The sequence below is a fragment of the Gymnogyps californianus genome, chromosome 1, assembly GCF_018139145.2.
Source record: "Gymnogyps californianus isolate 813 chromosome 1, ASM1813914v2, whole genome shotgun sequence".
NCBI classification, from domain to species: domain Eukaryota; kingdom Metazoa; phylum Chordata; class Aves; order Accipitriformes; family Cathartidae; genus Gymnogyps; species Gymnogyps californianus.
Genome location: NC_059471.1, coordinates 4,081,033 through 4,099,224, shown reverse-complemented (window position 1 = coordinate 4,099,224; position 18,192 = coordinate 4,081,033). Strand labels below are relative to the sequence as shown.

General features: G+C 51.1%; 1 protein-coding gene across 1 annotated transcript in view; it reads left to right on the top strand.

The window, feature by feature from the left end:
• Positions 1-13,280, top strand: part of GAB2 (GRB2 associated binding protein 2) — a 36,177-nt gene extending 22,897 nt beyond the window's left edge. The window contains exons 2-9 of the mRNA XM_050907771.1: positions 465-705; positions 4,369-4,955; positions 6,025-6,119; positions 6,849-7,131; positions 8,145-8,235; positions 10,090-10,192; positions 11,061-11,186; positions 13,023-13,280. Coding sequence (XP_050763728.1) covers positions 465-705; positions 4,369-4,955; positions 6,025-6,119; positions 6,849-7,131; positions 8,145-8,235; positions 10,090-10,192; positions 11,061-11,186; positions 13,023-13,166 — 1,670 coding nt within the window. The 3' untranslated portion in view covers positions 13,167-13,280. The remainder of the gene's footprint in view (positions 1-464; positions 706-4,368; positions 4,956-6,024; positions 6,120-6,848; positions 7,132-8,144; positions 8,236-10,089; positions 10,193-11,060; positions 11,187-13,022) is intronic.
• The last annotated feature ends 4,912 nt before the right edge of the window (positions 13,281-18,192 follow it).

The following is an 18,192-nucleotide window of genomic DNA, read 5'->3' as shown; positions in this document are numbered from 1 at the left end:
CAGTGATGCCCCTACACAGAGAGATGGGGATGACTTAAATCACATCTCTAAAGCCACCTACAAAAGATCTCTAAGAAAAGACAGAAGCAGAAACTGCAATGTGAAAGATTTCTCTTCCTTTTCCTTTTTAACCAGGTTTCAACAACCCACTGAGCTCCCCCTGAATTGGGCTGACATCCCCCAGACATCCCTGCTACCCACTAAGCATTTGATAAGATATGATAAAATGATAAAATATGATAAAATGATAAAATATGATAAAATATTTCTTTCCCTACATGGTACCTATAGTTGCATGTGCTCCAAGTAGAGGAACCTGCTGCTGAGTGCATCACTCAGAGCCATAAGCAAACCTCACCGACCTCCATAAATGCTGGAGCATTTAAGAAGGGAAAATCCTGGGAACACAGGCTGTGGGGTCACTGCGTCCGGCTGCTCACTGGTGTGGTTTTTTCCCTTCACAGATACCCTGAGGAGCATCGCCTCCATGAACCACGCACCGCGGTCCTCCCCGGCAGAACTCAGCAGTGCCAGCCACCACCTGCTGCGAGAGCGCAAGTCCTCAGCGCCGTCCCACTCCAGCCAGCCCACCCTGTTCACCTTCGACTCGCCCGCCGGCCACCTCCAGAGCACCCTGTCTGCCAGTGCCCCCCAGGACTACCTTTTCCTCCACCAGTGTATGAGCAGAAAGTCAGAAAATGCAAGGTACTGTAGCCCACCTGAGAGCAAACCTCGGGGACAGCTGAGGGAGGGCTGGGGGTGAGTGGCTCAACCCACCTCCATCCTTGGAGGTCTGCAAAACCCAGCTGGAGAAAGCCCTGAGCAATGGTCTCATCTCATCGCGGCTGGGAGGAGGAGGTCGGAGTGGCAACCTCCCAAGCTCCCGGCTTTCCTGGCTTTCTGGGTTGTATTAAAAACTGGCTGAATGGCCGGATCCAGAGGGCGGTGATCAGTGGCACAAAGTCTAGTTGGAGGCCAGTCACTAGCAGTGTGCCCCAGAGGTCAATACTGGGTCCAGTCCTGTTTATCACCTCCATTAATGATCTGGATGATGGGACAGAGTGGACCGTCAGCCAGTTTGCTGATGACACTGAGCTGGGAGGAGTGGCTGATATACCAGAGGGTCATGCTGATACACCAGAGGGACCTCACGCTGGAGAAATGGGCCAGCAAGAATCTCATAAAGTTCAACAAGGAGAAGTGTAAAGTCCTGCGCCTGGGCAGGAACAACCCCAAGCGCCAATATATGCTGGTGGCCACCCAGCTGGAAAGCAGCTTGGCAGAAAAGGGTATGGGGGTCCTGGTGGACACCAAGTTGAACGTGAGCCAGCAATGGGTCCTTGCAGTCATGAAAGCCAATGGTATCCTGGGCTGCATTAGGCCAAGTATTGCTAGCAGGTCGAGGCAGGCGATCCTTCCCCTCTACTCAGCACTGGTGAGGCCATACCTGGAGTGCTGGGTCCAGTTCTGGGCTCCCCTGTATGAGAGACACGGACATACTGGAGAGAGTCCAGCACAGGGCCATGAAGATGCTGAAGGGACTGGAGCATCTCTCCTAAGAGCAAAGGCTGAGAGAGCTGGAACTGTTCAGCCTAGTGAAGAGAAGGCTCAGGGGGATCTCATCAATGTATATAAATACCTGCAGGGAGGGTGCAAAGCGGATGGAGCCAGGCTCTTGCCAGTGGTGCCCAGTGCCAGGACCAGAGGCCATGGGCACAGGCAGAAACACAGGAGGGTCCCTCTGAACATCAGGAAACACTTTTTCACTGTGATGGTGACCGAACACTGGCACAGGTTGCCCAGAGAGGTTGTGGAGTCTCCATCCTTGGAGATACTCAAAAGCCATCTGGACACGGTCCTGCGCAACCAGCTCTGGGTGGCCCTGCTTGAGCAGGGGGGTTAGACCAGATGACTTCTAGAGGTCCCTTCCAACCTCAACCACTTTGTGATCCTGCAGACAGGGCCCTAATTCCTGCCTTTAACCAGAAAAACCACAACCAGAGGAATGGGCAGGGTTTGCACCACTCTGCTGTTCATCCCTTCCAGAGCTCGCTGGGCTTCGCAGCAGCCCGTGGTGCACCGTGTGGTATTTCTGAGTGAGCGACAGCTCTCTGCCTCTGGACCCAGCCGGTTGCCTTAAATAGCAAGGAGGTTTTTTGATGTGAAGAGTTTTGGCTCGTCAGAGTGGCAAGGAGGGAGGGAGGGAGGGAGGGAGGGATGGAGGGACGGAGGGAGGGAGGGAGAGGTGGTCGGAGCCCAGCTGGCGTGAGGTGAGAGCAGAGCCCGGGCTGCAGCCTCCACTGGGCTTTCCTGCTGCAGCTGCCATTTCCTACCCAAAAAACAACAACAGAAAAAGGCTCAGAAAAATTAACTTCAGATGGAGTTAATGGAACAGTGTTTAAAAAAAGGCCCTCTGACACTCCAGCTGTGAGGACACCTAAAAGCTTTGAGAGCCCAAGTGTGCCTGGGACCCAGAGGAGGAGGGAGCAAGCACCAATGCTTTGGTGGGCAGAGACAAACTGTCCGGCGGCAGCTTCTGCAACTGGGCCAGAAATAATCACCCCAATCAATGCCCAGTGCACGGGGCCAGGCTGCAGGACTGCTGGGAATCCTTCCCCTTTCAGCTCCGGAGCTTTTACTTTACTCATCCATAAAATGAGGGTAATAGTAGCTAATTGGCGGGCAATGCTGAATAATTAACCCATGAGATGTTTCAAGTCCTCGGCCGAAAGGACCCTGCCAGAGCCCAAACATCTCCCGGGATGACTGAGCTCCAAAGGCGGCAAGGATTCATTTGTCATATCACAGCATCATTTGTTTTTTCCCCAAATAAGCCCTATTTCTGAGCGCCATCTCGTGCTGGCTCCATGAAACAGAGTCCCTGTTGTCCCTGCAAAGCATCAACCCCGCCGGAGCGGTGTAAACCAGCATCTCCCAGCTTTTCCCATAGGGCTGGCACTTCCCCAGTGATTTGCCGCAACTGGAAACCCCCCTCATAACCATGTCACTTTTTCCCAGCACGGTGATTGATACAGGGCAGGACTCTTTTCCATGGGGAGATGTTTAAATGGGGCTGGCTGAGCCCTTTCTGGCTGTGAGCGTGTGGTCCCCAAAAACCTGACCCACGCATGGTTATACCTCTGTGAGCAAAAAGACCCAGCCCAAGGCTACCTCTCAGTCCCGCCTGGTGCATGTGCATTAGCTCTTCATACCAGGGTAACCCTTTTTTGGAGCTTTGCCGTATTTTCTTCTTCCATGCTGCTTCAGCCAGCTCAGGGGAAGGTATCGTTATCACCCGTGCTCAGCTCTGCCACATCTTGCCCTCGTGTCCCAGCGCTTCCGCAGCGATGCTCGAATTTCCCCAAGTCTTGCGGCATGGGGAGCTGCTTTGCGGTGGCAGGGGTTGAGGGTGGGGGAGAGAAAAGTCCCAAGTGGCCAATTCAAGCATCCCCTGACTCGAGAAAATGTCGTCTGCTGGGGTTACGGGTGCAGAAAGCCAAGCCCATGGGGCTTATCATCTTCTGCAACGTTGGAACGTTGAAAAAGGAAGCAGTACAAGGGATAAAACAGGAGATGAAAAACCTTGGAGGGAATTGGCAGAGGAGCGGTGGCTAATGAGCAGTCATTAGAGGACTGAGGTCTCCCCAGTGCTCGCCCTCCGTCCTGGCTAGTGTCACCGGGTGTGACCGCAATACAAATCGAGGAATCATTAGCAAGGCACGGACCTAGTGACCACGCTGCCCTGCTCATCCTGGGGGACTCGAGGGCTTTTATAAATCTGAATTCAGCTCTGAGGTTCATTCCTCCTCCCCTGCGGACCAGGGCTGCAAACCCCAAATCCCAGCTGGGGACTGTCCTCACCTCCCCGTGGCTTGTCCTGCAAGAGGCCATGGTGGTGGCATGGATGGAGGCTTTGAAATAATCCCCATCAGGAATTTTTCCAGTCCCTCTCAAACAAGTTTCCAAGGCAGAGGTGAGAGTAAGCCTCCCTCCTGCACTGTGGATGGGCAGCTGATGCCTGATGGCGATGCTGATGGGGTGGCTCTTTGCAGCCATGTCTTGGGTCGCTGTCAGCTGGCGCGAAAATTGCCCTTTTGGAGCAATTTATGTCTGGATAAAAGGCTCGTTCTTGCCCGTAGCCCTGTCATGGAGCTGGGTGCATGTACCTGCTACCCGTGACAGAGGCATTTTGAAGGTGTTTCAGGATAAAAGGGGTTGTGGGCATGTTTGGAGGGGTCTGAGATGTTCCCATTGCCCTGGGGTTGGGCAATGCGGGTCAGGAAGGTGACAAATGGGGGGAGCAGAGCTCGGTGCACCCCAGGACCAGCTCTCCCCTGATCTCAGCCCCTCTATCCCCTTCCTCTGCAGGAGTGCCAGCTTCTCCCAAGCCACGAGGTCTGCCTTCTTCATGCGGAGTGACACGGCGGTCCAGAAGCTCTCACAGGGCAATGGGCACTGCGTGAACGGGGTTGGAGGGCAGCTCCATGGCTTTTACAGCCTGCCAAAACCCAGCCGGCACAACTCGGAGTTCAGGGACAGTGCGTATGACCTCCCACGCGCCTTCGGTTCCTACACCCACCCCAAGTCGAGCCTCACCAGCTCCGAAACAGATAATGAGGAGGTCTACACCTACAAGACTCCCAACAACACCCTATGCAAGGAGTTTGGGGAGCTCTCCACGGACTCGTATGACATCCCTGCCACCCCGCTCTCCATCTACCAGATCCCCAGGACATTTACACTGGACAAGAACCACAACGCTCTGGCCATGGCCGCCAGCGACTCGCCCGCTGCACCGCCCCCACGACCCCCAAAACCTGGGCAGACAGAGCCGCGGTGGGGCAGCCCGCCCCAGCGGCCCCAGCCTGGCGAAAGCTTAGGGCTGGCCCCCATGGCAGCCACCATTCCCCGGAGAAACACGCTGCCAGCAGTGGAGAACAGCAGGCTGCACCGAGGTGAATATGGGTGTGGGGAGCTGGGGATGGCTTTGTCCTATCTAGCAGCCTTGGACAGGTCAGTCCCACTGGGTTGCGGTAGGGCTGGGGTGGCTGTTGGCATCAACCAGGGGGTTGAACACAAAGCAGCTCTCCCCGGTCAGGGTCTGGCCCTGTTTTTTGTATGCAACAGGCATGGAGAGGCATCCCCAGGGCTCTGCCCACTGGAGCTGCTCACCTGGCTCTTGGCTGTGTTGTACCTTGAACCAAAACCCCAAACCTGCTTGCCCATGCAGCCCTTCACCAGATTTTGGTGATTTTAGCCATTTTTATCTTGCTTTTACTTCAATCCATAACTAGGTTTATCGGAACGTACTTCAGCCTGGAGCTGCCTTGGTTTTGCTCACCAGACAGGGACGTAATTTTGCACATCTCCAAGACCCAACATCCCCAGTGCAGCAGGGTCACCCTTCCCATTGGCCATGGATAGGCCATGGATGAACGTGCCCTTTCCAAACCTTGTGCCTAGGATGAGATAGGTAGTTGCAAAGTAACTTAGAAGAGGTGGCTGGAGAGAAAACATACTGTAAATGATACACACAGCTCCCTGAAATGCCTCTTCCATCTCCTCCTACCTAAATACCAACATTTAGGCTGAGATTGGACCCATGCTAAGCAGTAGACAGACCAGTCTAAGAGCTTAGCACCCCATCCTCACCCCATCCTCCCCTTACTGGAGTGTGCCAGCCCTTACATCTGCTGAGTGAGCTGTAACGGAGCCCTCCCTTAACCCAGTTTTGTCACCGTGATCTACCTTATCTGACGTCTTTACCCCTGGGATTTTGCAGCACTTTGACAGAACCAGGTTAGGTCCACGTGGCATGTGCAGTTGCGTTGACGCATCAGAGAGATGCTAATTGGGAAGGAGCATAGCAGGCAGTCTGTGACAGGCTCAAAACCATGTCTTCCCACCAGCGTCTCAATCATCAAGAATAGATACTGCCCTCCCAGTACCTGGATTTTGTTTTCAGGGGCCTCTTTTATTAGCGGTTGTGCTGGGACATGTTGTGTATTTGTGGTTGTGTTGCAGCTTCTTCTTGTGAGACGTACGAATACCCCCAGCACGGGGGCGGCAGCGCTGTGCAGTCAGTCGAGTCGATGAACGACGGGTACAACTCCTACCTGGTGAGTTGGCCTTGGTGTTGGCCACCACACTATAGGCACTGTTTGCACTTCATAGATTCAGAGACAAATCAGTTCCAGGTTGGACCTCACAGCCCAGTCCTGCAGAGCTAAGTCAAGAAAGGTTTATTACTGATTTCAGTTAAAACCGTGGTGGCCAGCAGGGTAGTGATGGAGGGGCAACCACCTAACCCAGCACTGCATGCAGAGTTTTGCTTTGGGCACTTCCACAGAGTGTATCTGCCTGGAGCTTTGACCCAAAAAAAGCACCCAGGAGTTTGGCTTCTTCCTGAAAGCCTGGGATGCTGCTGAGCTGAATTTTGATATGTTGCCAGAACAGCCTCTTTTGTGCACTTTCTAAGACTTCCTGAGCTGGAAATGACATTAAAGCAGCCTTTCATATTGCATTTTAGTCATGGTGAGAGCCAGGGAAAAATGACTTTCTAGGTTAAGCATGCTTCTGCAGCTCACTCTGATCATGAGAAGAGGCTCAAGTCTGGGGCATTAAGACCTTTCCCTGAACTCAGGATGTCTTGGAAACAGTGGAGGTAGACCCTCTCAGTGCAAACTGATGGCCAAGGAGGGGACAAACCATCCCTTCCCTCTGTGCTGAGATTTTAGAGCTGGTCCCACCTCAGGTGTGTTCGGTGATGATGAGATGAAGGGGTTTATAGCGGGATGGGGTTGAGCAGTGTCTGATGCTCACAGCATGTCCTCCCGCTTGTCCCCCAGCAAGCCAAGGCAGCGGTGGCCCGCTCCCATAGCACCGACTCCGAGGACAACTACGTCCCCATGAACCCTGGTTCCTCACCCCTGATCCACGCTGAGAAAGCCAACGACAATGCCCAAAATCTCTACATCCCCATGAGCCCTGGGCCACATCACTTTGACCTGGTGGGGTTGTCCTCGGCCACCCTCCCCGTGCATAAAGGAGGAGCCATGGCACAGTGCCACAGACGGTTGAGTGAAATCCAGCCCCCGCCAGTCAACCGCAACCTCAAACCCGACCGGAAAGGTAAGAACGGTTGTTTGTGGGCAAATTTTTCCAGGAACCCTTCTTTTCTTGTAATACTTCAGACTACATCTGTTGCCTTGTGCACACTCAGTAGAGTCCTGTGTGGGGTGTGCTTTGCTGCCGCCAGCATAGTCAGACCTTCAGATCTTCCCCATCCCCTTCCTCTTTCAGGAGGACTATGGTGCAAATGCAGCTTTCATGGTGCTTGAACAGCCTATCTCAAACCCTTCCTGGCCTTTACAGGAGATGCATGTCACATGCAGGATCTCACCCACTTTGCCTGCACCCCTCCCTACACTCCACCCCAAAATCTCTGTGTTGTATTCAGATGACCCAAATTTCTCCTACTGTTTCCTACTGGCTGGCTCTAGGCAGTTCTTCTCTCAGGGCTTTGCCTACGTCCTCCGAATCCCTCCCCAAACCATTGTCTGACAGGTCGCCAAGGAGATGCTGAGGAGGAGGGCTCCCATCAATAGGGTGTCAACACCTAACCCCATCAACAGGCTAGGCGAGGGCTGGGGCTGGAGTGCAGCACTCTTCCACCTAATGAACCATCCGTGACGAGAAGAGCTTTCATGTTACCCTGCAGATGTCCTTTCCCATTCCCTGTGGGGAAATGCTGTGGCCGGAGGCAACTCAGGGCTGGCAGAGCCATGGTCTTGGCCCCATCTAACGGATTATCACAGTTCCCTAGTGAATGGGTTTATTATACTCTGGGGTTTGGGCATTTTTAGCAGATCTCCATTCCCTGGGAGGCACATTCCCCTTTTGGGGCCGCCCATTCACTTTGGGGCTGTGGGTCAGAGGGAGAAATTCACTGTTTTCCCCCAGTCCTGGCATAAATGAGTGCAGGGATTTTGGTTGGGGGTATTTGTCATCAGCAAGGAGGGCTGGGGGGCTGATTAGTAGAATGGGAAGCAACCAACAATTTGTTGGGGACCCTCTCATGCCAGTCATGGATGCTGAATTGTAGGAACATGCTGCCTCTGAATAAAGGCTTTTCCCCTCCCCAGCAAAGCCATCACCGCTGGACCTGAGGAACAACACTGTCATCGATGAGCTTCCCTTCAAATCGCCAGTCACGAAATCTTGGTCCAGGCCAACGTGAGTAATGGTTGGTGGTATGAATTCTTGCTTTGCTCCGACAGCAGGTCTCCGGTCTCGCTCTCACTGGTGTCCACATGTAGCCACGCTGTCACCTCTGCCATGGGTTAAACATCTCTGACTGAGCATAAGGGGGATATCGGCTGCCCTTCTGCCTCCGCTCGCTGCAGAGGTTTCTTCTGGCCCACCATCTCTTTTTGTTGAAGGGGCACGTTTCTCCTGGGCCATCTTGAATCAAGCTAGAAGTGAGCCCAGACTTTGGAAGCAGACCTGAATTTCCCCGACAGCTGGATGATCCCTTCAGCCCTCATCGTGTTCTTTGTCAATTTTAGAAACAGGAGCTGCGAAGCTGGGTCATGCCATGCAAACATCTGCACTGGGATGAAAGTCCACCTTGCCCAACACCCTACCCCCATCAGGGACCAGCAGGAGCTACCTAGGAAGAGGGGCATTTATGGAGTAATTCTTTCCTAAAATATCCTGCCACACCATGGCGACTCGGGGCTCAGGAGTTTCCTTGGTCACATCATGGCCAGACTTAGGACCTGGGTCAGATGCTGTCAAAGTAGAGGGGCTCCTCTCTCGGACTCCTCACGAGCTTAGTCAAGTGTTGTAAGAGCCAGAGTCGTATTCCCCACATCACAGCTGGTAGCAGGAAGATAAATTCATTTAGGTTGGGATTTCACATGAAAGCCCAGCATGTGGCCGAGCAACTAATTAAGATCCCTTGAAGACATTTCCTATTTCTGGGATCTGACAACTCATGGAGAGCTGTGGCTCTGACACAGGACCTGTGGTCCACCACAACTCATGACCCAGCTGAGCCACCCCGACTCGGCCACGCTGGGGGTGCGGGGCATAATTTCACATCCAGCTCTCCCCCCAAAAAACCCCACTGTAGTCTCAAAACGCAGGGTGACACTCACAGGGTCTGACCAAGCTGTGTTTTGATTGCCTTGAAAGCAAAGCCTAGCCTGAAGGAAGTCTGCAAAATGAAACCAAAGCACTTCAGAGCAAAGTCTGCTGGCCAAAAATAACAGGATTCGCACAATTCCAGTTCTGCTGCTAATTCGTGGTCTGATGTTGTCCAATGAAAGGCAGAAGGAAAGCTTGGCTGCTATGACTGCTCTAATAAATTGGATTGTGTGGAGACTGACTGCAGGGCATGAGTGCTGCGTGCTGAAATCACTGCACCAGGAAACAGCAAGCGGGGTTTGATTGACAAGACGTCCGACCCCAGAGAAGCTAATGGATTTTTCCCTTATCAGCTAATCATATGACCCTGCCTTTACTGCAAGGCAACAAATAGCTTTTTAAGACACAGGCTTTAATGCCAGACGCTGATTGCATTATGTTATTCTGTATAATTAGATTTGGCCAATTGAAAGCAAGACAATGCCTCGGAGGTTTTGTTTTCCAGCAAAAAATTTGGATGGGGCCCTGTACGGTAAACAAGTCCTGGAGCTGCAGTGAGGCTGGAGGTGAGAAGCTCCACCGAGGCTGGCCCTGCCTCCTCCACAATTAAATACTTCCTGTGAGATAAAAGAGTTCATGGAGCCTGATTTATGTAGCTGATAGCAAGAGAGTTATGGGTACGTAGCAAGCAAGGTATTATTAAAAAGTCCTAGAAAGAAAAAAAAAAAAACCAAGAAGACCAAACCCAGTGATTTCTGAACCATGGGAAGGTTCATTAGGAGAACCTCAATGCCACCAGCTCTTCTTCATGCCCAGTCCCCCCAGATCTGAGCACGGTGATGTTCAGAGGCATCAGGTGCTGCCCACTCCCATCCCTCCTTGGCAATGGACAAGCAGCACCTCCAACCATCATTAACACATTGACCCTTGTCCTTACAGCCAGACCTTCAACGCCGGCTCTTTGCAATACTGTCGCCCTGTCTCCTCCCAGAGCATCACCAGCACTGACTCAGGAGACAGCGAGGAGAACTACGTGGCGATGGTAAGGGCCCCACAGCTAAGATATATGGTCCCGGCAGGCCGTATACATTCCCCAGCTCTGCAAACACATTCCTAGCTCGTGACATGGAAGTGCTCAGATAGCACTGTGATGAATGTGGTGTACATCCTTACGAACATCCCTACATGCACGGAACAGTGACTTTTGTTCCTAAAATGACATGTCCCATTGGGGTTTTAACTGTATATGAGAGTGGGAACATATATCACCTACTTTGCCAGGAATTAAGAGGGGATAAAAATGTCTATGGACTGTTTCAGTCTATCTTCCTAATTTAAGTTGATTTTTTTCAGGGTTTTTTTTCCCCTAATAGCTGCTGACATCATGTTTGTGTGGAGGGCAGGGGCTATCGGAGCAGCAGCAGGGAGTGGCACTGCTTACAGGGAGGGGATTTTGTCTCTCTTTGCAAAGCTGTTGCCTTGAAGCATATTTTTGAGGCTCTGTAACTAAGGGGGTAGAGGAAATGTGTGCTCTGTGTAGCGTGGTTGTGATTAGTGAAGATCCCAGAGCTGGTCTGGCCTCGCTGAGGTGTGGTTCCTGGGAAATGCTGAAGCCCACGTCTGATGTCAGGCATGTGAATAAAATCAGCACAAAGGCATCAGAACTGCTCCAAATACATAAAATCAAGAGCATGAGCTTGAAATATTTGTTAGCACAATATACAATATATATAGTCCTCCAGCGGTTCTGCACACCCTGGTCCCAGAGAGGCAGGTGAGTGCATATCCAGGCTGGGACCTCTTTTAAAAGTGCCACCGAGGCATTTCATTGCCAGATTTGTGTTAATTCCTTTTTTTTCCTTCTTCCCATTTTAATCCTCATTATCTCTCCTGTCTCTTCCCTGCATTAGCAAAACCCCATTTCTGCTTCTCCTGTTCCTAGTGGCACCAACAGCCCAGCGCCTAAAAAGAGTTCGGGGAGTGTGGATTATCTGGCCCTGGACTTCCAGCCAAGCTCGCCAGGGCCACACAGAAAGGTACAGGGGATTTTATAAACTTCTGATTAAAAGTGATGGATTTTTTAAAGGTTTTTATGCACATCGGCAACAGCATGGTCCAAAGCCCTGGGCAGGGTTGGTGAGTGGCACGGTAACCTCAGAGGTGTGATTTTTCCTGCAGATCTGCTGCTATATTTATTCTAGGTCAGACTCGGTCTCTGTTGCATGTCTGCAGCCTTGCTGGAAGTGTTACCAGAAGCATGGATGTGCAGGGGTTCAGGGATGCTGATGAGACCAGAAATTCAGCTGGAGATTGTAAATTTTGTGCTGGACCAGAAATTCAGCTGGAGATTGTATATTCAAAAGCTGTCAGGAGGTATCCCAAGAAGTATCAGAAATTTTTTTCCCTCCTTCAGAACAACAGGTCCTCCAAAACCAGATTTGGGTTTTCCACCTGAGATACTTTCAGGAGTTCATTCAGAAAATGCTGGGCACCGGTCTCCTGCCAGGCAGGTGCTTTTAAAGGGTGCCATTTGGGCAGGAAAAGTACAAACTGCTTTCAAGAAGTGAAGCTGATGTTTAAAAGCTAGATTATGTTGAGCTGATCAAGCCATTGCCCCGTGAGAAAGAGCTGTGGGGAGAAGATGGGTCGGGAATGGGATGCCTCTGCCAAGTGTCATGTGGAAATATGGAAGGGGAAGCTCCTAAAGACCCAGATGTTGGTGACTCTTCTCCAAGTTCATACATGGGGGAAACAAACACCATCCTAAAGTGAAGCATAGGAAAATAGGGCGAGGGAGGACCTCAGGGCATCCCCACATCCAAAGGAAACCATCTCTCCTGAGGTGACGGACGAGGCTTAAAAGTCTCGTATGACCGAGATTTCACAACCTCCCCAGCAAGGCCACATACCAAGATGAAGAGGACACCCAGGGGTGACAGAATGGGCTAGGGAGGAACCAAAGGCAGGTCCTGCTGGGTGCCACCCTGAGCAAACTGGGAGGGGGAAGGAGAGACTGGCTCAAGCAAAGCGGCACCTGAGTGAGGGGACGGTGAAGGACAAGGCATTGTATAAACCTTTGTGGGAACCACCTGTGAGTTGGCCTCGACTTTCTCAAACACTGCCTTGTTTCCTAGGCAGAGCATCCCACTGGTTAGGTCTTTTTATTATTTGACAGTTGTCCCTTGATTGTTTCTTTCTGCCCAGCAATATTTCTGCAGGTATTACCAATTTAAATTATATTCCAAACTGGAAAGGTGATTTTAGACCATTAAAAAACATCATCTGGCTCCAGTTGCAAGCAGCTGGGGTCCTCTGCTTGTAGAGGCAGACAAACTTCCAGGACTCAAGAAATTACACAAAAAAGTATCTCCTTCTTCCTCAATAGGTCTCCTGAGTGACCCTGCAAACATATCTGTTGTTTTGGGGATGAAAATAATCTCGTGCCATAGGTGTGTAGGGTCAGCACAGCTAAGAGGGATGGATTTTTATGTGTATCTGTAAGAGTTCTTGAGTTCTTTACAAGAAAATGAGCAAGATGCAACACTGAATTTGCAATATCAGCGGTTAGATAACACGTTTGCAACCAAACATTCATGTCCCAGAGCTGGCGTGAGGGTAGAGACCCCGGTGCTGTTTCTACCCTCCCATTGCACTGCAGTCTCATGCAAGCAAGATGCAGAGCAGACTGAAATCTTTCATCCAAGACCCTTCGGGAGGTTAGAGGGAGGGTGATGAGCTATGGAGTCTGCAAGAAAGCAGGGGAGGTGCCAGTGGACTTGCAGCACCCGCAGTGCTGCTGCGGGAAGGAGCAAGAGGGAAGAGCAGGGAGCTGATGAGTGACCTGGCAGTGGCCGTGTTTCTCCTCCCCGCAGCCCTCCACCTCGTCAGTCGCCTCGGATGAGAAGGTTGATTACGTGCAAGTGGACAAGGAGAAGACGCAGGCGCTGCAGAGCACCATGCAGGAGTGGACTGATGTGCGGCAGTCCTCGGAGCCCGCCAAGAGCACGAAGCAGTAGCGCCTGGGGCAGGCAGCGAAACAGGCAAATGTCCCGGAGGTTTTCCCCAGCTGGGGCCCTGCCAGGCTGCCAGCTCCACTTGGGCTGGATTTCTAAGACTTGTCTGCGGAGGGGAGGGGGTCTTCATTTTTTTTTTTTCTTTTAAGACAAAAAGAAACTTAATTTCAGGGGAAGACTTGGCGGATACTGTTTGCCAGTGACAAAGGCCAACTATGTTCGGTGGCTAGGTTTGTGCTTTAGCTGCTGGATGCACTATCCAGGAACTTTGACTTAGCAATACCAGGTTTCACCCTACACATCTTTTGCTTACAGCTATTAAAGCCACCTTGTATGTGCTAACACTGCATCATCTCTCCCCGTCTTCTTCCATACCGTACCCCCAAACCGTGCCATGCAGGTTTGCAGCATCTCTCACAGGACATCATTCCCCAGCTCTGTTTCCCCACTCCTTACGGTTGCCCTCTTCTCTGCCTCCTCCCAATCCCAAAACTGAGCAAGGACCATTCCTTTTGAAATCACTTTCGTTGTCCCATCTCTTGTAAATAATATGTTCAAAACCTCTGAGGACTATTCTCCTCCTGGTGGGACAGCCCCCATGTCTTTGGTTGTGGTTGTTAATCTTCAGGAGCCTGAAGAGCATCCAGACTGTCCCATCCAGCTGTCTTAGAAACCCAGGACTTGCCCCATCATACACGCATGTATATGCCAGCACATGCTCACACACAGGCATGCATGCGTGCAACAGCCAAGTTTGTTGGGGTGTCTTCTGCTGTTAATGCTCTCCAGCATCTCTCAAAGTCAACAGGCTGGAGAGATAGGCTTTGGATGGCAGAATTTACACCCTGACCCACTGCCTATCTGAAACCAGTTGCCTGTGAATCTGGCCCTAAGAACCAAAATCTGCCCTTTGTGGCACCAAAATAAGCCCATAGAATGAGAGTCCTACATCTGTGGCCATCATGAGAAGCTCTGTGGTTGAGTATGAGGGGCGCAGGGAGGCTCTGGAGACCCTGTATATCTGGACTGGCGTGAGGATGAGTGACAAGAAGGGAGCGGAAGGCTGTTGCGAGGACTGGGAGAAGGCGGATGCTGTACTGCAGAGGTTGGTCTTGGGTGAGGAGGTCCGGTGAGGTGTATCTTGGAAGAAAGGAGTAGAGTAATTGAAATGTTGGTTGATGGTGAGGCCTTAGGCTTGGGAAGAGGCTGGTCAGGAGAGTCAGGGCAAGGTGTTTCAATATTAGCTTTAGTGTAGCATTATGGTTGGTTTGTGGTGGGTGCGAAGGGCTGGACTAGATATTTACTCCCCATCTTCAGCAATGTTTCTTCAACACAGAAATGGGACTTGCTGATGTTAACGATCCTAGGCTCTAACTATGGGTGGGAATCTGCTGTTGCCTCTTGCCAGCATCCTTGACATATCCAGGCGCTGGGATCGCTCCCCAGGCAGCTGCCAGGCGCAGAAAGCCAAGAAGGAAGAGACAGTTTATTGCAGAGATAATAATTCATGATCTCATGAAAACAGGAAGGACTAGTGATTGCCATGGAGCAGCCTGATTGCCAGACAGCAAGCGCTGACACGAAGAAACAGGCCAACTGCAAACCGAGAGCCAAACGAAGGAGACATTAGAAAGATTAGGTAATAATATTTATTAAATAGCTGGAGTTATTCTTTCTGCAACCCCTCCCAGCACCATGGGCTCTATGTTCCACCAACACCACCAAGCTGTATTGATTATTGATGCTTAAGAAGTAACACATTTGTTTAATCTTGGTCTGAGTTTGGAAAGGGCCAGATGTGGCCCACATGGGGATAGGATACCAGTCCCTTAAGGGCTGCGTGCTGGTAAAATAAGTCTTGAACTTCCAAGACCAGTTTATATTTTCTTCTCGCATGCCATGAAAGGGAAGGATATTAATGGAAAAGCTCTGACGACCCTTTTAAGACATTGAAGTGTTGGCTTTTTACAGGAATAATGAAGCAAATATCCTAACGCTCATGGTAAAAATAATAATCATCTAGGAGGAAAAAAAAAGACCCAAAGGAGAAGATTTAGCACAGCCAGATGCTTTCTGAAGGTCGAGGAGTGTGTTACAGCCTGCAAGGGCCTGTGCCTCTCTTTGGGGGCTTGCACGCTTGCATGGTGAGATAATGAAATGAAGACCAGAGTACAGTGCTTCGTATTTCTATAGCCCCTTTCATCACTGCATCTCAGGGGAGGCTAAACGTTGGGCCTGATCCAGAGTCCACTGAAGTATGCGTTCACCCGGCTGGGAGCGAGCTCCCCATCCCCACTGAAAAGCAAATGTGACTCAAGTGGGAAGCTGATTTTTTTCCTATTTCATCCGCTAAACTGTTAGGTGGACACAAAGGAAGATGGGGTTGGGGAAGAAGGGTTATGGTGCATGCTGGATGTATTTCCCTGCCAAAATTGTGCTGTTCTCCTCCTTTCACACTAAAACGCAGCCACCTCTGGGGTGGATTGCAGCAGCAATTTTGGGAATAGCTCTTTATGCTGCTTTGGGTCTCTCTCAGTAAAACAGTGCAATTATTCTCGAGATGAAACTGAGCCCAGCTCCAGGCTAAAAAAATCTTGAACCGGACCAAAAGCCTGGAGAAATCAAGCGATAGCCCGTGCTCAGATTGAGTCTTTTTCTCTACCTGGGAGATGGGGAGCTCAACAAGTCCCAAAAGTACACTGAAAGCGGGCAGGCGAGGGGGAGGCAGCAGCAGTAGTCATTTCTGATGGTGCAGTGGCTTGAGAGACAACACAATGGGTTGGCATGCATTTTGCTGAGTCGGTGCCCTGTGCTTCTGCGCTGGGACTAGGTGCATCCAGTGCCCACTCCCACATTTAATCCAAAGCGTTAATTAAGATTGGAAAAGCCCTTCGTGGTACTGGAGAAACTAGTCCTTTTTCTCCACATCCCACTAATGTCTGTGTTTGTTCATGGGGCAAGCACTGGCATGGGATAGCTCTTTTCCCAGGCTCAGACCCCCTGTTTTGATGATTTGCTTTCATGAGCATCCCCAGTAACTGGCCCTTTGCATTTGGCAGACCAAGGACCAAAACAGCCCAAAAGTAGCTTTTTTGCAACTGCTGGTTGCTGGTCCCTCTCTGCTCTGCAGTGAGGCCTATGTTTTCCCAGAAACAGATATATTCCTCCTTTTTTTTCCCTGCTAAGCACCAAGCAAATGGCCCCTCCAAGCTGAGTAGCAGCCCATAGGCTCTATGCATTGCCGTATAGACATGACTATATCAACCCCTCCTGAAAGCTATTAAGTAATCAATGGTTGCAGTGGAAATAGTCATTCCTGACAGTTGCCGAGCTGATTACAGCAGTCCCTGATGATTAACGTTTGTGCAGTATTTAGTCTTAAACCATATTGAAAAGCAGCTGGTTAAATTACACGGATTGCCAAGAACTTTGTCCTGAAGGCATTGAGTTTATCACATCCACTCTATACTTGGATGCTCAAGTATGACTGACTCTTTTGTTAGAAATAGGTATTTTAGGAAGCTGAGAACATTGGAAATGATTCATTTTAATTGCAATTAAAATGGCTTGATTCTTCACGTCAGAGCCTGCTCTTCAGCTCTACGGTCCCATTTAAGAAAAGGGATGTGCTTGCATGTGTGTGTGTGCTCATGGAGAAGGATTGTCTGTGGGACAAGCATCATGACCTCAATATTTAGTTCTGTGAAGTACCAGGGCCATGGCTCAAAGCTCTCCCTGAGCTTTAAAATGACTAAGCTAGTAGTTTTAAAGGCAGAAGTCTCCAGAAGTGTGTATTCCTTGCTATGAGTGTGTGACTGCTGCTCATGGTTCCACTGTCTGGTGAGATGTGTGAGCTGCCTTGGAGCTGATTTGCTCTGAACTGACGTTTGAGTGTTTGGTGGGAAATGCATTTCCAGCTCTAAATGGATGCCAGGCTTAGGCTTAGTCTCAAGTTGGAGAAAGAAAATATGTGTGAGTGCAGATTGTGCCAGGGCAAAGCTGAGTGTCTGGCAGACAGAGCCAAATCTGGAGCCGGAACCAAAAGGTAGCTAAGGCTTGGGCTGACTGGGGGCTAACTGGGATGAATTTGGACCCAGGGCCACCAGCCACTGACGAGGGTCATATATGGGGGAACATGAGATTGGGAGGAGAGAAGGCAGGGGAGCTTGCCAGCAAGATTTGAGTCTTGGTCCTCACCATGTGCTCCTTTGGCATGAGTCTCGAGTCAGCTATACAGAGAAGATTTGTGGGTTGTGGAGTGGGGTTTTGCTCAGTAAAAGCCATGCACTGGTGAGAGGGGAGCTCCCACCACTCTTGGGACTTACCCAGGGCACTTCACTCTCGAGGGCGTCATCCTGCCCGACAATGTCATGCCTTGGCGCTCTGGCTTTCAGGGAGCCCTGGTCCATGCACCCACCTCTGAACTGGGCAGAAGCAGCCCTACCAGAAATGTAGTGGGGACCCAGACATGCTGGGAGACACTGTACTCTGGGGCTCCCATGAGCTGGTCATGGGGCAGCAGTGCCATGGCTTCACAGGGTTGTCCTGCGAGGTGCCACCTCCATCCTTGCAGCTTTTCAAGACCAGGCCAGATCAATCCCATAGCTGACCCTGCTTGGAGCAGGGGGTGGGACTAGAGACATCTCTTCTCCCCAGTTTACCCTGAGACCCTGTGCTGCTGGGGCTGAGCAGAGACTCCTCCATGTGAAGGAAGGGGCCGAAGGTATTGCCTAGAGCCCTATAGCATCTGAAACAGGGCCAGGGCCTCTTCTCTGGCCCTGAAGCCAAGTGGCAAGGCACAGCTCAACCCCTAAGGCCATACCGCCCAGCAAGGGGACATAATGCACACTGGGGCCATCCCTTGCACCTGGGAGAGGGCTGGCTGACCCAGACCAAGTCATCCAGGACATGGACACACAGTTCGAGCAACTGGGGGACAGCTTGAACCTGTAAATTTGTTAGGATAGACATTGACCCAGAGCTCTCTGCAGCCCCATGCCAGCCCCTACACCCTGGCGTCCCAGTCCCT